General features: G+C 43.3%; 6 protein-coding genes across 6 annotated transcripts; 5 read left to right on the forward strand and 1 right to left on the reverse strand.

Moving 5' to 3' along the window:
- Window positions 1–803: 803 nt before the first annotated feature.
- On the forward strand, window positions 804–1554 carry SERLADRAFT_405887 (uncharacterized protein; the record flags this gene model as incomplete). The annotated part of the gene is made up of 3 exons (XM_007314418.1): window positions 804–972; window positions 1090–1136; window positions 1288–1554. 3 exons carry the CDS (start codon window positions 804–806, stop codon window positions 1552–1554), a joined length of 483 nt encoding a protein of 160 aa, XP_007314480.1.
- A 9896-nt stretch (window positions 1555–11450) lies between these two features.
- SERLADRAFT_405888 (uncharacterized protein) lies at window positions 11451–12722 on the forward strand (the record flags this gene model as incomplete). Its single annotated transcript, XM_007314419.1, has 3 exons — window positions 11451–12151; window positions 12339–12501; window positions 12543–12722. The coding sequence occupies 3 exons, from the start codon at window positions 11451–11453 to the stop codon at window positions 12720–12722; spliced, it is 1044 nt and encodes a 347-aa protein (XP_007314481.1).
- Window positions 12723–14924: 2202 nt separating this feature from the next.
- On the reverse strand, window positions 14925–15872 carry SERLADRAFT_405889 (uncharacterized protein; the record flags this gene model as incomplete). The annotated part of the gene is made up of 3 exons (XM_007314420.1): window positions 14925–15224; window positions 15278–15399; window positions 15824–15872. 3 exons carry the CDS (start codon window positions 15870–15872, stop codon window positions 14925–14927), a joined length of 471 nt encoding a protein of 156 aa, XP_007314482.1.
- A 4595-nt stretch (window positions 15873–20467) lies between these two features.
- On the forward strand, window positions 20468–21031 carry SERLADRAFT_434183 (uncharacterized protein; the record flags this gene model as incomplete). Its single annotated transcript, XM_007314421.1, has 1 exon — window positions 20468–21031. The coding sequence occupies one exon, from the start codon at window positions 20468–20470 to the stop codon at window positions 21029–21031; it is 564 nt and encodes a 187-aa protein (XP_007314483.1).
- Window positions 21032–21155: 124 nt separating this feature from the next.
- SERLADRAFT_434184 (uncharacterized protein) lies at window positions 21156–21527 on the forward strand (the record flags this gene model as incomplete). The annotated part of the gene is made up of 1 exon (XM_007314422.1): window positions 21156–21527. One exon carries the CDS (start codon window positions 21156–21158, stop codon window positions 21525–21527), a length of 372 nt encoding a protein of 123 aa, XP_007314484.1.
- A 2492-nt stretch (window positions 21528–24019) lies between these two features.
- Window positions 24020–24415, forward strand: SERLADRAFT_339355 (uncharacterized protein; the record flags this gene model as incomplete). Its single annotated transcript, XM_007314423.1, has 1 exon — window positions 24020–24415. A coding segment is annotated over one exon (396 nt), but the record flags the coding sequence as incomplete, so codon positions are not given.
- Window positions 24416–25391: the final 976 nt, after the last annotated feature.

The following is a 25391-nucleotide window of genomic DNA, read 5'->3' on the forward strand; positions in this document are numbered from 1 at the left end:
ATGCAACAAAATGGTAAAACAACTTGTAGTGCTATTGCAAATGCTATTTATGACCTTCCTGCTGCTCAAAAGGTGTCCCAGCTTGGAGGACCTACCAGTCATCATTACTGCACAGTTTGCCACAATTTCCACAAGTTGACACTTGGGAGGACCAATTTTGACCACTCTGGTTAGTGTCCATGAGACAAAAGCATGATACAGAGTTTTGTGAAGGCATGGAGAGATTCCTCAAGTGCAGTGGGGTGCAAAAAACTAGTAAAGCAATATGGGATACGGTGGTCCGAGTTTTAGAAACTACCATATTGGAACCCTGCCTGTCAACTTGTTGCCAATCCAATGCATTGTTTCTTTGAAGGCTCAGCCCAGCTCCATGTTCAAGATGCACATTGTCTCACCAGTGCCTCTGCAAAGTCCACGCCGAAAGTTATCACAGCATTCAAGCACAATTTTGCACAGCCCAGCGTCAACTCTCCTGGATCCCTGAGTGTCAAATATGTCAAGCAAGTGAAAAACATAAACAACCTTCTCACAAGGCCCATAATTAGACAGACACCCACTGAATTGGAAGTGGAGTTTGGTTTGCAGAGTTGTCTAATGACAAAAATCTGAATGCCTTAGTTCTTGTAGGGAAGGATCTCCATCAAGTACCATGCACAGAGAGGATTAATCCAAGAAAGATTGACTGGGCACAGAGCCTTGTAGCATGGGTAAGCCTTTTACATAAATTGCATATTGGCGACTAACTCGTATCTCAAGTGTAAAAAAATGCCACTAAAGTTGAATGAACCACAGCCTCCACAAACATGTACACCCAAGTCATGCAACATATTTGGGATGTAATTAAAAATATATTAGTCCCAGCTTGGGTTAACTCAGTACCTCGTAATTTTGGCAAGGCTGCTGCTGGATCTTTGAAGGCAGATAAATGGCATACTATAATCACAATTTACCTCCTGATTGCCCTGGTTACTAGTTAGTCTGTGGGGAGATAACACTTCTCATCTATTACATACTGCTGCCCTGCAGTTTTGTTGTGTCTTGGACCATATAATGGATCTTGTTTGCGCTATATTGTTGGCTTGTATGCAGACAACAACATGTTCCCGGGTGGAAGCATATCACAGACATATGGCATTGTGTGTGTCACAATTGACTAGCTTATATCCACATGTCAATGAACATACAAATGGGCACATGGTGTTTCATATATTAGACTTTTTATTACTTTTTGGTCCTGTTCATTCCTGGTGGTGTTTACCCTTTGAACACCTTATAGGTATACTTCAGCAATTCCCCACCAATCACAAGTTTGGTGTCCTCGAGTCCACCCTATTACACACATTCAACAGAGCTAGTAAACTCAAGCTATGGGTTGTACAGACCAACTGCCCTCCAGCAATCAAAGAAGCAAAGAGATTACTGGATAAATGGTATAGATCACCCGGTACGAGGGTCAATGGGCAGGAATTTCAGACTTTGGGTAGTGAACTAGGCCTTGAAAACCACAAGACCGCCGGCATGCCCATGCCCCTTGACCTGAGACATCTACTGTGAGGATATTATGTTCTGTTGCGTGCCCGCTTTGCCCAAGGTTGAGTGATGTTTGCTAGGTCATTGACTCATCTGGGTAATAGCCAAGTATTGTTTTACCCCGGAGGCGATAGGCGACAAGCGCCTGTACCTGTTGACCCAACCTGGGTTTTTTGTTATTATGCTCAGTGGGAGATGAACTCTGATCTCATGATTGTTCTCTCTCTCTCTTGTGTGCATACTTTTGCATATTCTATAGTACTATTGTACTGATTGTTCATATCAGGATTAAGCTCTCATTGGCATTAACCTCCATTTGTTTAGGCTTACAATTGATTTCCTAACCTTTCTCTTGGGTTTAGATAGATGTAGAGCGCTAATCATTTGTAATGCCCTGATGCCATAATTGAGTGTCTTTTGTCTCCAGTCGTATAAACATCAATTGGTTTTCCTCCCCCATATTTACTCACTCTCCTGCCTAGCATTTTCTGTGCAGCGCACTAGGATCTGCTTCCCTTCCACTCTCTTATTAACTTTATTTCTAGCGCTCATTTGTGCCGTGTACTAGTGATTTACTAATATCACCTTTCCAATCTGCCACTTCAGGCTACCCCAAAACTAGGGCTCTTAGTTTGATCACATTTGTATCACAGTTGGGGCTAACAGCCCTCTAGGACATGGTCTACCATGGTCTTTCATGGTATGTTATGGGAAATCCCAAAATACCCCTGGGACTTCCCATATATCTTGAGAAATCCCATGGATGGACCTGTCACATCCGTACCAGAGAACAGGACTCTAGCATCTCCAAAGGAGATATTTCCTCAAGTCTGAACCTCCCAAATCTTTGGTATTCTCGGGATTACGCTCCTCATGACTTGCCAGTTGGCATAGCCCCATGCCCCACCCCCACATGGTACTCCGGATTCCCGTTCCAATACTCCTGCACTGAAGTTCTAGTCCGTCATATGCTTTCCCATGCACATTCTTGTACTCCTCATGGACTCTGTAGTTTAGACCTTATGATACACTCTTTGCACATATATTTCTCTCTCGCTAGATAATTGTCTGCATGGAACTCTGTACCTACATTACAAGTTACTCCTTACAAGCTCCTACTCCTCTGACAGTATATAAGTTGTAGCTCCTGTACTCTGTTTCTGCAGTTCAAATATCATCTAGATTCCCTTTCCTTTTTATAAGTCCCTTTTTAAGTCTTTCTAATCCTTCTCCAAAGGATCTTTACTCTGCTCCCTTTTCATCCTCTATTCTCCTCTGTCCATCCCGTTGAGTTAGGGACCAAGGTCCATGGAAGGGCCTAGTGCACGAGCTAAGCCAATTCCTCACTTGTACTCTGTTACCCCCTACCCCATCTCCATACTCCGTAACTCCAACACTCCGTAAGGTCACAGTTCTGACAGGACCCTGGGGAATTCCCAAGCAGGTTATTTGGGAAGTCCCAGAACACAGCAAAAACCTGGGAAATCCCAAGAATGTCACACGTCACATGGTGTCAGGGGTCCTTTTGGCAACTCCCATGGCAGAGTATAAATTATTGTAAAGCACTAATATTCATAATAAATTCACACTAATCAAGGTAGATTACTAATAATACTACTTTATGTAAGGTGTTTTGTAATCTTGCTATTATTATAAGATCACTGAGTAAGAGAAGGCCAGTAGAGACTTATCAATGAAGATAAGATTAATCACAGTGTTCGAGATGTGATCATTATGGGTCAAAAACAAGCAAATAGGCCAAGCAAACATTGGAATAAGGAAACAAACTGTTATAATAAATCAATAAAATGACTCAAATCAAAGACAAAAGACAAAATGTGGGTCCAAGACTGCATAGAAGGTGATATCTTGTTAAGGAGTTCTGGGTTGGGATATAATACACCTCATAAGTGAATTTGATTGAAAAATGGTTTCAGACCTTGTAATATTTAATTTGTTGAGAGCTAGTATTCTTCATACTCATTATGCTGCATTGTCATAGTGTACTTTTTTTCCCCTAATCTGTGCTTAACCTTTTTTTTGGCTGCTAGGATAAATCTTTATGTTGGTTTATCAAAATTCACAACCATCTTTAAGTGTTTCAACTTAATGTGATTGTAATTGTCACTAGCTATTTCCCTTGAATCTATGGTGTAAATGCTACAAAAGTTACCCTGCAATTGGATTTTGCATAATGTTGCATTCAGATGCTTTATGATAATAATACCTTTCCCATTAACTATTTCCTATTGCCTCTGACTTGCATCCAGTAAATTTTTCCGCTGTTCAATCAAACAATGAGAGAATTATAAATTGGATCCAGCTTACGAGTGCTACATTTACCAGGCTCCTCACCTTTCTGTAATCCTTTCGATATATTCCTTCCAGAAACCCATTACACAACCAACAATGGGGAGTACAATGTCCATTGACAAATATATGCCAAATGGACCTAACAGTGGTACAAGCAAAATATTGCAAGCTTTGTATGCACCCAAGTGGAAAAGTAAGTGATGCTTCTATTCTAATTGTGTAATTAATCAGTCGCTCTGTAGCATCAGACATTAAGGGTAAATTTGATGACAACATCAGTGATGAAAGGAAATTAAAGAGCACATTTACCCCTTGCAGTCACAAACAGGTGTGCAATCTCTCACCTAGCAACATACTAGGGAAGTTATCTCGAGAAGCTTACAAGCATAGGAAATCCTTGAGTAAAGCTTGAACTCCAAGATGGGAAAATATGGAAGTTAAGCAGTCTAGGTTCAACAATGTGGAAGTGATGAAAGAGTCTTTGGCAGCTGCTGTGCAAGAAGGCTTGAAGAAAGGAATGTCCAGATTAAACAGGAGCTGGAGCTTCAGAGGGAACAGGAGAGTCAGAGGCCAGAAGAGCTCAAACAAGTTGACTTGGAAAAACAGTGAATATTATATGGAGGCTTAGATGTGAAATGGAGGAGCAAAACAATCAGCTCAAGACCACTGGGGCAGACCACAAACCTATTACAGACAAAGGACCTCCATTAAAGTCCAAACAACACTCTAAACAACTCCTATCAGAGTCATCAGGTCCACCTACTCCTACCCCATATACCCACCCTATCCCACCTCCAGCTATTCAACGATTGTTGCGTATTCGTAAGGCCCCAATTTGTGATGACAACCCCCATTTCTTCATGAACACATATGAACTGTGAACACTAGAAAAAAGAGGGGAGGAGAGAAAGGAGGGGGAGGATGACAAAAACAAGGAAGGTGCAGAGATGCTACATGGAGTCAGCAAGGACGCAAATAACCGTGAAAAAATGGACTTACATCGCAACAAATATGTGTACAAGGCATCAAACATGAACATTGAGCCTACCACGTACAATGGGGCAGCAAATGGACCAGACACACCTCACTGGCATACCACCATGCTCAAAGAGATAAAAATCTTTGACAAAATGGACTTATACAACAAAGTAGACCAACTGAAAGGTCAAAAATTGTTGGTTCAAAATGGGTATACTGCATAAAAAGAGGACCTAATGACAAAATACTAAAGTACAAGGCTAGAGTTGTAGCAAAGGGCTTTACGCAAGTTGAAAAAATTGATTACAATGAAACATTTGCCCCAGTCACAAAATTTGCCCCAATCCGGGCCCTACTTGCTCTGGCCAGTGGGGAAAACTTCAAAATCCATCAAATGGATGTTAAGGCAGCCTACCCGAATGGGAATCTTGATGAAGAAATCTATATGGAGTATTTACACGGTTTTAATCCGTCAAAACACAAAGTATGGAAATTGAAGCATATTATCTATGGGTTAAAAGAGGCCGGTCTAGCCTGGTATGCAAAACTCCGGTCAGAATTCGAACACTTAGGATTTACTTGCTGTGAATCAGATCACGCAGTCTTTCACAAAAAGGATGACAAGGTAAAAATTATAGTAGCCATATACATTGATGACAAGCTCCTTTTTTCGAACAACTTAAAGGCTATTGAATTACTCAAAGTCAAGCTAAACCACACCTACAAAATGACTGACCTAGGCAACACAAAGTGGATACTCAATATGGAGATTATTCAAGACTGCATAAAATGTACCATTGATTTATCACAACATTGATATATCAGCTCTATACTGTCTTAGTTTAGGATGTCCAACTGCAAACCTGTAGCAACACCAATGGAATCAAATGTGAAATGGGTCGAGCTGCTTGAACCTGAAATTGACAAAAAATAATATCAGAAAGCCCTAGGTTTGTTAATATATGCCATGTTAGGCATGAGACCTGATCTGGCATTTTAAGTGGATGTCTTAAGCAAGCACACTGCTACTCCAGGGGTTCAACATTGGAACACAATGGAACACATTTACAGGTATTTGAAGGGAACAACTGATCTGGTACTTATGCCAAGCAAATCCGACAAGGATATCATTGGATACATTGATTCCAATTGGGGTTTGGACATAAATGACAGGTGCTCGGTCTCAGGATACGTATACATACTATCTGATGCTACAATTGTTTGGTCATCAAAGAAACAGGCTTCAGTAGCTCTGTTGAGCATTGAAGCTGAATATGTGGCTTCTGCTGCTGCTACTAAAGAGGCCATTTGGCTTTGCACTTTATTCACAGAACTAGGCTTTGGCCCTTGCGGTGCAACTAACCTTACACTGCAGGCATTGGCTTATTTAAGCCTAGCTTATATCCTGATAGATATGGGAGTTTTGGACTCTGTAGCTAGAATGGGCTAAAATAGAATGTTTTCAGAATATAAGCTGGGCTTAAATAAGCCAAAGCCCACAGTGTTATGGTAGATAATCAGTCTGCCATTGCATTGGCAAAAAATGCAACCTTCCATCAGCGGACAAAGCACATCAACATTTGACACCATTTCATTTGAGAGAAGTTAGAAAGTGGAGATATCCAGCTCAGATATGTGCCCACTGGAGAACAAGTTGCAGACGTTCTGACTAAAGGACTACAACAGCTTAAGCACAATATGTTTATTTCTTGTATGGGCTTGTTTTTACTGTTTTTTTGTTGAGTGGGTGTGTTGTTTCTTGGATATTTTCATAGAGGAAACTGCAGGATAGTGGGAAAGGATTCTTATATAATAGAGTACTTATATCCAGCCACATTGCACACTGCCACCTCAGTTCCAAAAACTCAGACTGAGGTGAATAGCAAGTGCCTGTCTTATGACGGCGTTTATGGATAATTTGTCTTCAGTGGACATTAGAATAGTGCAAAGTGTGGAGTATGAGGGTGGTAGCAAGATGACCATGGCTACGGCTACTACTGAGTCGTCCAGGGGCTTGCCTAGGGAAGCTAATACATGTGCTTTCTGACACATACTATTCAGTTGGGGTTCTAAGGCTGTATCCTTGGTCAGGTTTCCTTGGAACAGTTCACCTATTAGGTAGGTAATAATCTGTTTGCCTTTCCCTTCATAGCAGTTTCTGGGTTGAGTCCAAACTTCCTTAGCATTGGACAGATAGAGCACTCCATTTAAAGGTTCATCTTTGAAGGTGAGTGTTATTTGTGCCTTTGTTTCCTTATTTTGCTAATTCCATTCAGCTTGTTCTACTGGTTTTAAGTCCCCTGGGTCTATGTCTGACCCCTCAATTATACCTAGTAGACCTCAAATGTCTAAAACCATGTGGATGCAGTACTTCCAAACCTGGAAGTTTGAGCTGTCATTTTCAAGTGACGGAATGTCATACAGGCAGCTTGATCCATGGGTTGTTTTGCTGGATGCACTAACTGATAATGTTGTTGTTACGGTAGCTCCGGCTTGTGAGATTGATGGTGCAGTAGTTGATATGATGGAATGGAAATAAAGGTTTGCTTTGAGGTTTATATTCAGAGACAAGCAGGGCTCATAACCTTTTGTTCTAATAAAAGAGAACAGACACTACTAGGCAGTCAGTAATCTAATGTATGATAATGTTGCACTGGCTACTCACCTCAGTCCAAGTTTTTGGAACTGAGGTGGCAGCACGCAATGTGGCTGGATATAAGTACTCTATTATATAAGTGTCCTTTCCCACTATCCTGCAGTTGCCTCTATGAAAATATCCAAGAAACAACACTTTTTAGTTATAATATGGTCAAATGCTCCTGGCCTATTATTACTATTTCCCCTAGGATACTCCTTTTAGATTACAACCTCTTGCCCTTGACCCTGGAGGTCTTTATGCTATTGGCTCTTACATATAAACCCAGCTTGGAGAGGAGCTAAAATTCACTACCTACTCATTATATAAAAAAACCCTGTATAATAGTAGGATAGGACAAGTTGAATCTACTCTATATTTCCTTACTACCATCATGAAGGGAGTGCTCAGCCCTGTCATCTAAACAACTACATCTTTGACCCTGACAGCAATCCTCAGTTGTAGGGAAGGATCTTCTATCTATAATCCCTGGGAACAATAGGAGATAGGAACTGATGGTGGCAATACTCACAAGAGTCGGATTAAGATCATGTTGAAGCCTTGATTGTAACAACTTCTTTTTAACAGCTGCCAAGTTTCTCTGGTTGAAATTATTCAGAGTTGCAAGCCATTTAAAATTATATGTGTTCATTGGAAGATGTACTACAATGTGGCCCAGATCACCCACAACTCTAGATTTAAACTTACCCCTAGATCCCTGCCCTACAGGTTCATAGCAAGCATGCCAATATATGCTGTGATCATCCTAAGCCAGGTTGTTACACGCTTATGTCTCCATGGTTGAGTATTTTGTATCGTGGGACTCCATTTTTGTGAGCACTAATATTGTTACTCATACTGTCTGCTCCAAACCACATGAGCATGTTTAAATGTGGATGTAGGTCTTGATGTTTCTTTGTAGTATGCAGGCATCTTTGGAAAAGCTAAGATAACAGTAAAAATTTATCAACAAGCAATATACAAGAGAGATCAGAGGAAATCCTCACACTCACCGTGCATTGTCTTTCTCGCCTATTTTTTGCTTTTTGAGCTGCTATTGCTGTACTCTCTCTGAGTCTTCGCTTCTTGTAGGCAAGGGCTCATGACTTCATATGACTTGCAAAGAACTTCTTGACTGCCTCAACATTGTTGCAAATATAATCATGCTTGACAGAGTCTTCTGCAAAAACTGTTGTGTGGCTGATATTCCACGCTGATTTTGCATGGGCCTTGAGATTAATGCGGAAATTGGGCAATGCCTGTGAAGGGAGACTTTGTAGTCTTTCTTTTCATTAGCTTACGTGCATGCCTTTGAACGTTGCACTGTATTTTAATTATGCGTCAGTTAAGAGGGTGCCAAAAGGAAATACATACAGCTAGCTGTGTTTGAAGATATAACCTATATTGCACTTGTTTGGTTCTCTTGAATAGCCGGGATAGAGATTCCCCTTCATTGTTGGCATCTTCATGTTCTGACAGATTTCCATGACCAGTAGGACTAAGCCAACTTTGCGCATCACTAGTATGGTCACATCAACAGTTTGAAGAGAAGGGCACTGCCAGTTAGTCTGTGAATGCAGTGATGGGAGAAATGACGCTATCCAGCTTGTGGCCAATCACCATGATGTCACCTTTTTATGCAGGTAAAAACTACGTGATAACAATGAGATGTGAAGATGCAATAAGGATAAGACAAATGATATCCTTACCACTCTAGGTCAAGCTTCAGATTGTTGCACTGGGGGAGGGTCTTGCATTTTACCATGCTAAGAGCGACTGGATAAATAGCACCTGGATCACTCTCCTGTTTAGCTTTTTTGACATCACTTCTCTGTGAATTGCTATCTTTATCTGTATCTGAATCACTATTACTGTCTTCCCTTTTGTCTGTATCTGGATCCCTTCCTCCCCCTGCTTCTGGGTCACTGGCTTCTGGGTCACTACCTGATTTACTGGTTTCCAAGTCACTGTGCTTGTCTGCATTGGGCTCACTTGAACCATTCCCTTTTAAGGTGCTTTGTTCATACTGTACTTACTCCTCAACTCTAACCTGGCCATCAGGATGTGGAATCACAGCATTTTGCGGGTGTTAACATAGGAGACTCTTCCATAAAATAAATGTCTCCTGGATTTTATTGCGGTATATATACTACTACAGGTTGTTTGTACATGTTGTACTATACAGTTGATAAAGCAATGGCTGATGATGTCAGAGGGCGCAGCCCATGTGACCAGCTCCACTGCGTGAGAGACTTGTATCTAAGATAGAAAGAACGGCAACGCGGCGCGAGAAGGTGGAGTTTGAACAGAAGGGAAAGTGCCGCGTGGCACAGAGTGTGAAAACTACAGTAAAAGGTTAAAGAGGAGAATGGAAGTTAAAGGTCCAAAAATGTGTTATTGTAACAGAGATCTGAGGAGGGCCCTGGGAAGGGAGCAGAGCAAGGCCCCGGGAAGGGCACAGAGGAAAGCCCCAGGGAGCATTTGAAGGAATCTGGGGAGCATTTAGATGAGTTGGACCCCCCCAGGGATGGCAAATTGTCTGATAAGCCAGTTGACTCGCTTGAAATTGCTGATGAAATGTATATCAGACCTTTTAAGTACAAGTAAATGTATGAACTTATGATTTATGGTTGTTGGGTCATATATAGTGGGTAAAATGGTGGGTAACATGGGTAAATCTGAAGAAAAAGTATTTTAAGATGGTGGTGGAGTAATATTTGAGATGATAGGACATACCTGGGGATGGTTCCCAGGCACTGGATTTGTGCTGGGGAGTTGGCATTCAGTGTACAATAATATAAATATAAAAAATATGGTTCATTGTAGGTGGAGTGTGCTCACCTAGTGGCTAAAGTCTTGGTCCCTATCCCTGGCTGCAACATTTTTGGCGTTTGAATGTGAAAAATACAAGTCCAACTTTCATCACGTGCAATCATGTGCATTTTTCTCAAAATTCCCATGGGCACAATTTGTGGCACCAGATCCATGTATAGTGTGTCTGAACCCTTTAGCATCTCAGTCACTCAGACAATACTACCCTACACCACACTTTTATCACATCCCCAACCAAAAACACCACTCCTGATGTCTTTTTCTACCAAATAAAAGATCTACAAAGCCAATGAGTATGTCAGGAAGGCCGTTATGTATTGGCCCCTGGTTTTTGTCTAATATAGGGACCAGTATGTGGACATGCTGAGGGAAGAAGTAGTGAGTGGGACATACACAATAAGGGAGTGAAATAATGCCGGGCACAACTTCCACATCCCCCGGCTCTTTCTGAGAGGAGAAAATGAGGGAGGGACAGTTGATCTGTCAATGATCAGCTGGGAAGATGAGATGGTGGAGGGATTTATCTGGTTTAATCCCAGGAGGAGACAGACTCCGAAGAGGAAGGAGGCTCTGTGATAACACCAAGAAGACACAGTCTTGGGGCACTGGAGTACAACCACAACAACAACTCAGTGGAGGAAAAGGAAGTGTACAACCTATCAAAGGAGGGAACTTGTCATACTACTGTTGGTATACACTGAAAGAGGACTCGCTGAGTCTCTCCCCATATATTGCTCCAGTATATATACTCAAATATGTGAGGTACTGTACAGTTGTAAATAAAGTTTTCAAGTCCGATGTCTAGCATGTGACTAGCCACATGATGAGCCTAGACACTGGTCAGGTGATGTGTCACATGATTGGTCATGTGACTATGAAAAATCCGAAAATGTAAAGTAAAGTAAATGGTCGCATGATCGGTCATGTGACTTGGAAAATGAAAAGTAAAAGTACAAAAAGTGAAGCATAAGTAGGTGCTGGTATGTCAATTGTAACAGGCTCTGGATAATAGGTGGTGGTTACATAGTAAATTATTTATTTTTTTATTCTTTTTCAATCACTTACTGATTGTTTCTTTTCACAGTGGTTCCGTCTCATCCTTTCACCACCCTGCCCATTGTAACAGTACAGTCCAAAAGCCCTCCAGCACCCACCACCACGCATGACAGTGGTGTTGTCAAAGAAGGCAAAGAGGACAGCTCCATCCTGGTGTTCCCCATCTCCACCCCCTGTTCCTGGGCCCTCAAGGCCATCTCACCCCCAGTACACCCACCCACACTCCAGGACATCTAATGGTCAGTGCCCGGACCCCATAGCACCTCCAACAGGCAAGGGAAAGGGAAAGGCAAGGGTGGTGATAGAGATTACCAGGGGTGTAGAGGATCTGCAGAGGAAGAGTATGGAGGAGGGGTACAAGCAGTGCAGGCTGGACAAGTCCATCTGCACCATCAGCAGGAGCAAGCAGATGAAGAAATGGAGGACCTCCTATGACGGGTGCAGCCAGGAGATGTACAAGTGTGTGTGGGACAACGACGCAAGCTTGGGGAGTAAGTCCCGGAATCCAAAAGCACCAGGGGCTCTGGTTACTGCTCCTGACCATCCCGTTAAGACTAGGCCGCCCCGGGGAGCACATAAGCTGGTTTACCAGCCCCATAGAATGACTTGGACCCAATTCACAATCAGGGTCCCCCCAGCTGCACAAGCAGTGATCCCGGCTCCTGCTCACCGCACTCCCCCACCAGCTACTCGCCCTCTTCCCCCTCCACAGATGCAATTCATGTCCCAGGAGTCAAGGAGGCCTCTCCAGATGTCCCATAGAGAATCCAGGGAGATGGATGCCAATGCAATCCATTCAGGCCCTGAGTGAGTGGATTGCCAGGATGAGGGAGGCTATCCCCTCTCCTGCCAGGGAGGTTTTGGATGCCGTGGCAAGGCTACCATTGCCATCCCCCAGTCCCCTTCCCATTTGCACCCGGGAGACAGTTGACTTTCTCCTGGACATCACACTTCCCTGCCCCAACCCTCTCTTTGACTTCCTTTCCCATTCCAGTCTTTCTGTCCCACCCCCATTTCTCCTCCTGGCTCTCCCAGTCCATCTATGCAGGAAAAAACACCTTTGGACGTTCCCAGCACCCCTTGTCCTTCCCCCGTGCCTCCTCCTTACTGGCCTTTTGAGGTCCAACAGCCGCCAAGGCCCCATATACCCCTGGGAGGTGAGGTCCCTATCACTGTCACTCCTCGATGTGATGGCCAGGACCTCATAAACTTCAGCTTTATGTCCCCAACACAGCAGTGGAGTCCCCCTCCTTCCTTGGAAGAAAGGGTAGCAAGGATAAAGCAAAGGCAGGGGATCATTAGGGATCCCTATGAGAGTATTAGCAAGCTGGAGGATGAGGTAGCAAGATTGAAAGCAAAGGAGAGGGACTACAATTAGAAGAGATCATTGTTGAAGGAATTTTTTTTTTTCTTTCAACTAGATTTCATTTGCATATACTTAGTCTCTCCTCACTCACCACTCACTGTACATTTACTTACTTTATTATTATGAATCTGAGCTATCTATATTACAATATCAGTGTGATAATGTATGATAAGAACAAGTCTGAGAACTCTACCCCGGGACCCATCAACATGGCCCAGGACCTGTCTCACTTCAATACATTGATAAGATATTTGTAAGTGATGCCCGAGAACAGTCTATAGCCTGGGCTCTAAGATCATGTAACCCAGGATGACTATAACACTCACATCCCCAGGTACACATTTTAAAGCCAGGGCTATTATATATATTATTACATTACTGTACAAGAGGTATACCTACCATTCAATGCCTTCTGGGTTTCTTTACCTTTAGCATCTGATCTACCTTGGTTTCCTTGGCTTGTTGAAGCTGCTTTACTAGACTATTACCTGACCTTGTCCTGTGTGCAATGTTCCCAGGTTCCCCATCTACCTCCTCATGCCCACATTTGGTGGGACTCTGCATCACCCTTGTCACCATCCTGGGTAGTGGCCTTGCCTTGTCAGGGAAGGGAGATTCCAAGCTGTTTTGTATTGCAGTAGTCATGTCCCTGCAGAATGGAAGGATAGTTTCACCCACCATGGCAAACTCAATATATGACCACATCAGGTTGTTGTCCTCATCAGCAAAATTGATTGTATGAAGGTCCTGGAGTAACATTTCTAACATATCAGGGCCATAGCAGTATGGCCCTTGATACCTGTGTGGCCGTCCCAAGACCCTAGGCAATGTAGACAAGGCTGCATGTGGAGCCACCTCAACACGTTTTGGGTTCCATTGCTTTGGTGAATCTCCAATGGAATCATGCTGTGGGCATAGCCCCATTAATCCTCTGGCTGGCCATTTTCTGGGAGCTAGGTCTGGGCTTGTCTTTTGGCAGTTGGTACACTACGTCCACCAACTTCAAGTATTCCTCCCCAGTACATAATCCTGCAAGTAACTTCTTCTGAGACTTGTGTGTAATAGAAGCATGCTGGGGACTGTCCTTGTCCACTTTTTGTACACCTACAGATTACTGCCCTGAGATAGAAGGAGCCAGGACGAGATTGGCATTGGTTTGGAGGGCCCGGGCTGGTTTCAAATGTCAGCACCACGTTCATCATCACTTAGAATTTTATGAAGCCCCTTAATCTCCTCTTGTTCCTTGTTGGTGGATTTGCTTCTTGGTGCAACCATTGTTGCTCTGGGAAGGACTCTCTTTATTGCTACCTTCTCTTTACCCTTTCCTTTATTGGCTACCGGGTACAGACTAGATTTCAACCTTAAGGTAATTTTGGCATTTATATTGTTTTTCCGGTTGTAGCAATGGTCAACAGACCCTGGATCTCCTCCTTTGTCATACATGATGGTTCCTGGTTCATGTGATTTGGCCCAATGGCTGTGAAGATATGTCTATTTCAAAACAGCAATATCATTGCAACAGTTTTTTCACTTTTGAGTTGGAAGCAGAGATCACAATGATATCATAGAATATTTGGCTTTGTTTGATCCTACAAACAAGGATATACATATAAACATTGCATCTGAGTTTAAAAAGTTCACATGTTTGTTTATTCTCAATCACCATCATTATGAAATCCTTCTCTCCTGCGCAATATTACGATACACAATTTTAGCCACAAGTCTCTCACGCAGTAGAGCTGGTCACATGGGCTGCGCCCTCTGACATCATCAGCCACTGCTTTATCAACTGTATAGTACAACATGTACAAACAACCTGTAGTAGTATATATACCTCAATACATCCAGGAGACTCCTCAGCGAGTCCTCCTGTTGTTTACCCACAACTAACTTGGTCCTATCCTAAGAGTAACCACTCCCCTCACTACCTTTACAGTTTCATCTGAGTTGTGCGCCAGAGTATACAAACTCTTGGTTGTAACACTCAAAAGAACCAGATTCTTATCCTCCTTGATGCAGGTCAAACTGCTCACTCCATTGCCTCTACATGCAACTGGTTCTATTTGTGTCTCTATGGGCGGTGGGCGCAAAACTCAATGTTCCCAGATCCTAGCTCACTTGCATCAGAAAGTCCTTCACTACTTTCCTACCCTTCATTTTAGCAGCCCCGGGTATGAATCAATGTTTGTCCTGGTTGAGTAAAGGACATCATAGTCACTTTTGTCTTGCTCCCTCTGATGGCCCATCAATATACCACTCATTATGCTTCTCTTTTAATTCAGCTAGCTCCTCCTTGCTGAGCTCAGTCAACATCACCTTCAGGACACTCTGCAGTTTACCAATATAGCCTGACTGCCCTGGCTTCACTCCGTAAAGGTCCCACATCCTCTTCTCCACCTCCTTTTTTTTCACTCCATTGAGCACTTGGTTCTGACCTAAATACTTTACATGCCCAGCAACCTTGTTCCTAGGCTCTTTATTACCACTGTGGTTGTACAACCAATGCCTGACACACTGCAATATTAATTGTAAACATGATGATATACTTTGACAATTAAGAATCATACCTCTTTCATATCTGTTAAATCCTTGATGTTGGTTAGTACATGTCCCCCCAAATTTTCCCTGACTTCATTCCAGGTATCATCAAGTACATATCCCCATTGTAGAGAATTTGCACCCCTGAACTCTTTCAAATGTGTATTGAGTATTTCAATTTAGGCATCATCAAACTATACTTCAGGCATGATTAAATGTGGTATAAGTTAAAAAGTGAGGTGCATGTTTGAAGATGAGCGCTATCTTTCTCTTTTCCGTTTGAGTGCAAATTATCAGGAAATTGAATACCACATTCATCCATTCCAAGCAAATATTTGGCTCTTCTGTCAGATCTGAGCAATGATATCATTGCCTGAACTCTATACTGGGTCTTTGGCTAAGGCCTGGAACATGTCAGGTACCTCCCAGCTAATACTTTCCCTGATATATTGCTTCTATATAAGAAAATGTCAGATCCATTGAGTCAATTAGCCTAGTGAGGCCTAGGTGTCATACACACATACTATAGTTATAATTTTCCACCTAAGATAAAATATTATTACAGTTTTTATTACTATATAGACAGGGCCAGCAGAGTCCGGCGGAGTGGGCCAGCCAGGCCATCTTCAATGTAATAATATAGGGCCCGTGTAAGACAAACCAGCTGGGTTGAAGCACACCCGTCTAGGATAGTCAGGCTGGGTTTGTCTATGCCTGTCTAGGACACCCCGGATGGATGGCTGAATAATTCCTCATCTAGGATGACCCGGCTGGCTGGATATAAAATTCCTGGGCCCAATCTAGGACAACTCGGCTGGATCAGAGCACACCTGTCTAGAACGGCCTGGCTGGGTCTGGCACACCTGCCTGAGACAACCCGGCTGGGTGTATCCAAAATCTCCGGGCCCCGCCTAGGACAACCTGACTGGATGGCCCAGGGTCAATGATGATCTCCTGTTCAGGACAACCCAGCTGGATCAAATCATCCTTGTGGCCTATATTTCAACCACATTACGAGTGCAGATAGGACCCCAGGGTATCACAACAACACATTCTGACATCACATATAACGCAGTATCAACTGTAATGTATGCATGCATGCATAGGATGATCAAAGCACTGTTGTAGCTTGTGGTGATTATGCCCTGGGCATATGTGGCTTCCACATGTGTCCTTAGCATAAAAAGGATCCCGGGGAATCAAAGCCAGGCCTCCCAGTGTTACACATGATACAATATCAATGCTTATGCATGCATGCATGCATAGGATGATCAAAACACTGTTGTAGCTTGTGGTAATTACAACCTGGGCATATGTGGCTTCCAAATATGTCCTTAGTATAAAAAGGATCACAGGGAATTAAAAAAGTGCTGCTTCCAATCAAGTGAGACATCAATACCGGGCTGAGACCCCAGGTTGGTTTGCAAATGCATGCCAATGCATATATTTCAAATGTCTCCACTGCCGGGACACCCTCATAAACTCCTGATATCTATTCTAGAGGGGGAAAATATCATTGAGGTTCCCATGAAGTCTAGAACTGAGGGACGTACTGCGACCTTGTGCAGGAATACACTGTTTGTCACCCGCCGTATCTTGGAATAGAAAGTCATTGCAGAAGTTTTACATTCCTTGTTATTGATTAAAAAGTCATCAAGAAAAGGTGAATGCTGTTCGAGGCTTCTTCTGACTTGCTAGGTACAACCCGTTGGATAAGAGCTGAACGTCTGAGCGAGCAGTGTTACAATTGACGTACCAGTACCTACTCACACTTTACTTTTTGTACTTTACTTTTACTTTTTTCCAAGTCACATGACCAGTCATGTGACCATTTACCTCACTTTTCATTTTTGGACCTTTCCTTTAACTTTCATTCTCCACTTTAACCTTGTACTGTAGATTTCATACTGTGCCATGTGGCACTTCCCTTTTAGTTCAAACTCCACCTTTCTCGCACGGTGCTGCCTTTATTCTTATTTTAACTACAAGTATCTCACACAGTAGAGCTGGCCACACGGGCTAGGCCCCATGACATCAGCAGCCACTGCCTCTAGCAACTGTATAGTACATATGTACAAACAAACCTGTATTAATATATAAACCCCAATAGATCTTGGGGAAGGACTCAGTGAGTCCTCCTGTTGTCTAGCACAACAAACCCTTTGAAACCTGAGGGGTGATCCCTCTCTCTCTCTTCTTTTTGCTTGTCCAAGTTGTGCACCAGAGTAAGAAACTCTTGGTCGTTATAAGCAGCATCTGTTGGTGGAGCCAGTCCTTGTAATCACTTCTTCATCTTCTCATAATTCTCCTTCCTCATTGTCTGATGCACCTGGAAAATTGTCCCGGGTACCATCCACCCGGGAATCACCCTCTGGTGAATTGTCCTCTGCTAGACTGTGGTTTTCATCATGTCCCAGGCATGGTTTGCCAGTGTGGCCCAGATGAATTACCAAGCTGGCTCTATAAAGCCAAGAAGGTTCAAAATGTATGCCCATCCATTGCTCAACTCTATAAAATGGTAACCTCTGGTGAGCATCCCTGCAGCATGACATGCAATACTCTGGTTTCCCCAAACATTATGTGCATCACCAAGTTCCTTCTCTCACTAAACAAAGGCCACAAGTCTGTCCCGGGGACTGCCCCTCTTCCTGCATAAGGACTTGCAGATACTCTGAATAGTGATCCAGCCATTATCTCGTGTAATTATTTTTTGACTAAACCAATGTCAGACACATAATAGCGGGTATGTTTACTCATTGGACTTGCCTTCCTTGGAGGTATAACCAATGGCTCAAGAACAGAATCACACATTTGTGATTTTGCTTACAGTTTTGCTATGAAGTTTGTTTGCCAAAAGTGTAACAAAAATTGAAACTTTTGATATGTTGTAGAGTGTATAAGGTTGCCAACAAAAAAATTATAACATTCTTTACACAGTTTATATGCTATTACATTGCATTGACAACCTTACAACAATGAAATAATCATGGTATGCACACAGACATCATCATTGATATTGTGCTAGGTGTGATTCCAGGAAGGACCCCCTCAGGCAGTATTACTTGTCATGGATGGAAACTTTCATGCAGAGTGCATAAAGTGGTACACAAATCTGAGATTGTGGCAATTGCTCACTCTTCATAGCCAAATGAACATGGACTATTCCCAATGTCAGGCCTTGTCTTCATTGGCTGGGATCAACTCAGTCATAGTCCTCTACAATATAATGTGCCAATGCAGAAACACTTCTCAAAGAGGGTCCTTGAAAGTCCCTATCTTTAGGTCCCCAGTGGTGTATCTGTGTACGAGGGTATTGAATTATTTTATGTGCATGGACATCAAGACATCTGCTTCCCAATCTATGCCCCTAACTTCATCCCCAGGGCCAGGCAGGTTGATGGTGAGATATTAAAAACACTTTAGGCTCCCATCAATGAAGTCTCTTAAAGCACCCAGGCTATGAGCAAGTCACATAGGCAAGAAATATTGGATGGTCACATGAGTGATTCCAATTGGAAGAAGCTTATACAGATGAGTAGGTCCTGGGCTTCAATAACTCACCCATATTCATGACTAAGTGCATGCCTAGTCCCGGTGCTTTACAAGAAGTTCAAAAAGGTTCAGCAAGGCTTTCTATCAAGCAAGCTTGCATTCAAAAAATCAATTCCACTACAGACTCTGAGGACACAGAGGCCTGGATTGCCCAGGAAAAAAAGGCACAGCAAAACCGGCTGCATATGAAGTCTATAGAAAAATTACCCAGAAAAGCAGAAATCCAGCTGCATTTATTGCAACAAAAACAAGAAATGGAGTGGTCCAAGGAACGGCTGCTTGGTTATTGGCGGGTCTGAAGTTGGAAGAGACTCAGTAAGTCCCCAGGCCCCCAGGATCCTGGCAATACATAATTTTTGAATACTGATTAACTCTATCTAATAGGATACAGCTGCAAATGTATGCAAAGCAAATCAACAAAAAGGGCACAACCGCAGAAAAACCGGAGTTAGAGAAAAGGCATCAACACTTGCTCTCATAATGTATAGATTATAACTCAACAACACAAACTTCATGATCAAGTTGGAAACACACTGGGGATAAGTCTATCAACCTGCAAGGGAATAGCTGACAGCCCCCAGGATTCTTGTAATATTCTGAAGATTTATGCTAGCTCTTTGAGGGCTTCTTGGGGTGTTTGCTTTCCATCTTTTTCTTGAGAGACTATCACACATGCTTTGCTAAATATATTTTCACCTGTCTCTCCCTCTCATTAGTGAGGATGCCCGGGAGGTACCATAGAACTATTCTTTTGTTAATGTCCATTATGATGGAAGGGATTGTGATAATGTTATGATACACAATTTTTGGACCTTTAATTTTCATTCTCCTCTTCAACTTTCTTTTGTAGTTTTCACACACTGTGCCATGTGGCACTTTCTATTTTTGTTCAAACTCCATCTCTCACACAGTGGAGCTGGTCACATGGGCTGCACCCTCTGACATCATCAGCCACTGCTTTCATCAACTGTACAGTATATAGATACAAACACTCTGTATTAGTATAAATATTCCAATAGATCAAGGAGACTCCTCAGCGAGTCCTCCTGTTGTTAACCAACAAGCTCTCTGCAGCCTAAGGGGTAACCACTCCCCATTCACTACCTTTATAGTGTGTTCTTGTGTGCGCCAGAGTAACTGACTCTTGGTTGTTACATTAGGACTCGCTCTTCTACTCTCTCGCACGTTGTGCAAAAAGTCCCACTGGGCACCCGGACTCCAGGGTGAAGGAGATTTGATTATTGTTTGGGAATATCCCGTATAGCAGATAGGTGCACTCTTCGCGACGGCCTTGTAGTGCTTTGGGAGAAGAAACAATACCTTTGATACACGGACCCCAGCGTAAAGGGGAGTACTATAGATCAACAATAGTGTGCACTGATTAAACTTAGAAATACAAAACTTCTTCTTCAAATACCTCTGACCAGGCTGGGCACTTGCCTCCGCCAGTTTGGAGAAAGGTTGACAGTTTAACAAGCGGACCACCCCCTGACAACTGTTCGGACCAGGGTTTGTTATGAATACTTTTTATATACTTTTTCAAATACTATAGTGTGAGTAGTCGGAGATTGAGATCCGATACTCAGCTGGGAAGAGGTTGATCCGCAGATAGCAAGCGGGGACCCCCAGTTACCTTTTTTTTACATTACCAAAGAGAACAAGTCGACATGTCATTGCAACCGGATATGAACAGTCTGCTGCACAACATGTGTGCACAGATTCAGGCATTAACAAATCAGCTTGCCGAGATTCAAGCCGCCCCAGCAGCCGAATCTACGGTTGAGCAAAAGTTCAACAAGAAAGTCGAGATCATCGCTGACCCCGGTGCTTTCAAAGGAGATAGAGCGCGATTTGCCGAATGGTGGATCAAGCTCCAGATTTGGATCAAAGTGAACTGGGACGTGTTCGCTGATGATTTTGATGTAGCGACCGCTGTGCTGTCAAGGCTGAAAGGACCAGTGGCGGGTCAATACACCCAAGTAAGAATGCAGGAGTGCTACACAGCGGGAGTGTGGCCTACCTGGGATGATCTCAAAGTCGAGATTGAAAAATACTTCAAACCACAAGCTGAGCGTGACTGGGTGTGTCAGCAAATCCGTACCTTCAAACAAGGAAACATGAGGACGGATGACTTTGTTACCCGGTTCCTGGCCCTCTCCATCCAAGGGGGTCTAGGGAATGAACATGCAGTGGAGTTGCTGGAGCACAATGTGTCACCGGCCATTGCCTGACAGCTCTACATACAAGATATGCGGAGCAAGAACCTTGCAGCAGCTGCTGAGGAGGTTCAAAAAATTGGTAGGGCCATAGAGCTCTACAATATGCAATTTGGTGGCGGGTCCACCACCAAAAACAATGTTTCCCAGAGGTGCCCTGGGTCATCAAACCACCATAATCACTCTCACAGGTTCAAGCCATTCGGGCTGCAGCCAGGACAGGGTGCTCCTATGGATATCGGCGCGGTCCAAGGCGGACAGATGCGCAGATTCAAGGGCAACTGTTACAACTGTGGCCAAGAGGGACACATGTCCTGAGATTGCAAAAATGGGGCGCAGGCCGCCCAACAAAAAAATAATCAAGGGCGCCGGGGCTCGCCAATTAGAAGCAGAGAAACCAGATGATTGGCTCCAGACTCTGGCCAGTCGTTCATACGACGAGATCCGGGCCTTTTTTTACGATCAGCAGGTTGCTGAAATGAAGACCCAGGGAAAAGAGTTTGGAGCTTAGGTCACTTGGGTGCCTTTGCTCCACGAAACAATGAAGTAAACCACAACAAAGTGGCCCCTGCTCCAGGGTGTTGCACAAGCAATAATGGAAAGAAAGGGATGGCTCCCCAACTTGTAAATAGATTTCTAAATTTATCTGAAACACAATCCTGAGATTGACTGGCAGACAGGGGTTATCACATTGTCACATTGCCCTCAGGAGTGTGTGAACTTGGGTAAACTGAATCGCGTCCGTCACAATGAGTGCCTTGAAAAAATTAATGCTGCTCACGTTTATGAACTCAGATCTCTAGAAAAGATTGACAATGACAATGACGAGGTAAAACGCGAGGAAGAGATTAAGAGGCTGGTACCTCCCAAGTACCATGACTTCTGGAAAGTCTTTTCTAAACATAAGTCAGAGCGCTTCCCAGAGACTAAACCTTGGGACCATGCGATAGATTTGAAGGACACCTTCAAACCGAGAAAAGGGCACATGATTCCCCTCTCTGCTCCAGAAAAAAATGAGTTCTCAAGTTTCATAGATGAACAGCTTAGGAAGGGTTACATCAGACCTTCCAAAAGCCCTATGACGACCCCGGTGTTCTTCATCCCTAAAAAGGATGGTAAGAAGCGCATGATTATGGATTATCATTACATGAATGAGCACACAGTTAAAAATGTGTATCTGCTGCCTTTGATCAGTCAGCTAGTAGACAAATTGGCTGGCGCCAAAATCTTAACAAAGATGGATCTCAGATGGGGGTACAATAATGTATGGATCAAAGAAGAAGATGCTTTAAAGGCCGCGTTCATGTGCCGCTAAGGCTCCTTTGAACCCCTTGTTATGTTCTTTGGGTTGACCAACTCACCGGCAACCTTCCAGAGCATAATGAATGATATCTTCGCAGATATGGAAGATTGTGTTGTCATTTACATTGACAATTTGTTGATATTTACGAAGTTGGACGAAGAGGCTGACCATGACAGGATTGTGCAAGAAGTCCTTCAACACTTACAGGAACGGGACCTATTTGTCAAACCTGAAAAATGTAATTTCAAAGTGAAGGAAGTAGACTTCCTTGGTATGATCATAGGCCAGCACAGAATCGGGATGGATCCTGAGAAAGTTCAAGCTATATTGGACTGGCCAGAACCTACTTGCATCAAAGGAGCTAGGGCCTTCCTTGGCTTAGGAAATTTCTACCAAAGGTTTGTTGAAAACTTTGCAAAAATAATGAGACCGTTGAACAATCTCACAAAAAAGGATATCATTTGGCACTGGGTGCCCAAGAACAAGAAGCTTTTGATAAGCTTAAACAAGCATTTACAACAGCGCCCATATTAGCATTTCCAGAATTAGACAAAGAGTTCCGGCTAGAAACCAACTCTTCTGATTTTGCTACTGGGGCTGTTTTGTCAATTAAATGCCCTGACGATCTTTGGAGACCTTGTGCCTATTTATCAAATAGTTTGTCGCCTACAGAGCACAACTATCAAATTTACGACAAAGAGATGCTAGCGATCATGAGAGCCTTAGAGCACTGGCGGCACTACTTAGAAGGTGCTAGGCACCAATTTGAAATTTGGACCGATCATAAAAATCTGGAATATTTTATGACAGCCCGAGACTTGAACAGAAGACAGGCTCGCTACGCAGTGTACTTGTCAAGGTTTAATTATAAATTAATTCATAAGCCTGGAAGCTCTATGGGGAAAGCGGACATTTTGTCCAGAAGAGAGGATCATGCCAACGGCATCAAAGATGACAACAAAGGTGTTACTCTGATAGACCAATCAAGGGTTGCCAATGTTAAAATTGGGCAGGATTCCAATCTTCTGGAAGTCTTCAAGAAAGACATCTCCTCAGAAGAGAAGGCGCGCCTTGATGGCGATGAAAACTATTTATGGGAAGACGGGCTCTTCCATTTTAAAAACAAAATCTATGTGCCTGAGTCCGCAAGGATCAAGGCAATAGATAGACATCATGACACACCAGTGGCTGGGCACCCAGGGTGGCAACAAACAATGGAGTTGATCTCCAGAAACTATATGTGGCCTGGCATGGTCAAAGACGTACAGGAATACGTAAAATCCTGTCTGAGATGTGCTATGGCTAAGAATTCTCATCAACCGCCGGCCGGTAAACTTATGCCGAATTCGATACCAGCTGGTCCCTGGCAGGATATATCGGTTGGCTTTACGATGGATCTGCCCGAGTCAAATGGGTATGATTCAGTAATGGTGGTAGTAGATTGCTTCTCCAAAGAAGTGGTATTCATTCCCACCAACAAAACCATTACCGCCGCTGGTACGGCAGATATATTTAAAGATTTTGTATGGTCTATCCATGGGTTACCAGAAATGGTTATCTCCAATAGAGGGCCACAATTTGCTAGTGAATTTACAAAAGAGTTATGCCGGATGCAGGGCATCAAACCTAAGTTATCAATGGTGTTCCATCCGCAGACCGATGGACAAACAGAGAGACTCAACCAGGAGTTGAAGCAATACCTCCGTATATTTATTAATGACAGACAGACAGATTGGGCCAAGTGGCTAAAGATAGCCCAGTTTTTATACAAAATTAAACAGTTGTTGGCTACAGGAAAGGCACCATTCGAGGTAACAAGATTGTACCTCCCCAGAATGGGTGTAGAACCTGGAAAAAGCAAGAACAAGGCTACTGGGAACATGGCCAAAGACATGAAGTCTGTCTTGGACGAAATGGGCAAAGCGCTATTTAAAACTGCAGAGCAGATGAAAGACAGGGCAGAGCGTAGATGCTCTAAAGCCCCTGATTACAAGGTCGGCAACCTGGTCTGGTTAGATACCGACCACTTAAAGTTAAAAGATTGGCAGTCTAGAAAACTGACCAAAAAGTGGATTGGTCCTTACCGGATTAAGGAAGTCAAACCCTACATAGGGCTGCTACCGGGACAGCGTGTAGATGTAACAACCAAGAGTTAGTTACTCTGGCGCACACACAACACACTATAAGGAAGATGATGTGGGAGTGGTTACCCCTAGAGCTGCAGAGAGTTTGTTGGTTAACAACAGGAGGACTCGCTGAGGAGTCTCCTGGATCTATTGGGGTATATATACTACTACAGGTTTGTTTGTACATGTGTACTATATAGTTGATAGAGACAGTGGCTGATGATGTCATGGGGCCTAGCCCGCATGGCCAGCTCCACTGTGTGAGAGAGTTGTGTCTAAAAATAAGAAGAAAGGCAATGTGGCACGAGAAAGGGAAATGCTGTGTGGCACCCTGTGTAAAGGCTAAAGTACAAGGTTAAGGCAGAGAATAAAAGTAAAGGGAAAGTCCAAAAATGTGTTATCGTAACAGTAGACCGGCCCGGACCAGTTGTAGTCACCCAGGAAGGTGAAGAAGAGTTTGAAGTCAAACGGGTGGTGGATGCACGCTTGAAGCATGGTAAATTAGAATTCCTAGTCCTATGGAAGGGCTATGGAGATGAGGACAGAACGTGGGAGCCAGAAGCCCATTTGGATAACTCCCACGACGCTGTTCACAAATTTTATTCTAAGAATCCCTCAGCTCCTAGGAAGCTTAGAGGCATGGATTCAAAACTTTTTAATTCCCTTTTTCAAACTATGCCCAAAAATTTAACTACCACCTCCGGTATTTGGTCTCGCCTGGAAGTTGAGCCTTAAAAGGGGGGTAGTGTTACGATAACACAAATTTTCGGACCTTTCCTTTAATTTTCATTCTCTGCTTTAACCTTTTACTATAGTTCACACTCTGTGCCATGTGGCACTTTCCTTTTTCGTTCTAACTCCACTTTCTCGCGCGACACTGCCTTTATTCTTCTTTTAGACACAAAGTCTCTCATGCAGTGGAGCTGATCACACGGGCTGCACCCTC

This window comes from Serpula lacrymans (assembly GCF_000218685.1).
Source record: "Serpula lacrymans var. lacrymans S7.9 unplaced genomic scaffold SERLAscaffold_3, whole genome shotgun sequence".
Lineage (NCBI taxonomy): Eukaryota > Fungi > Basidiomycota > Agaricomycetes > Boletales > Serpulaceae > Serpula > Serpula lacrymans.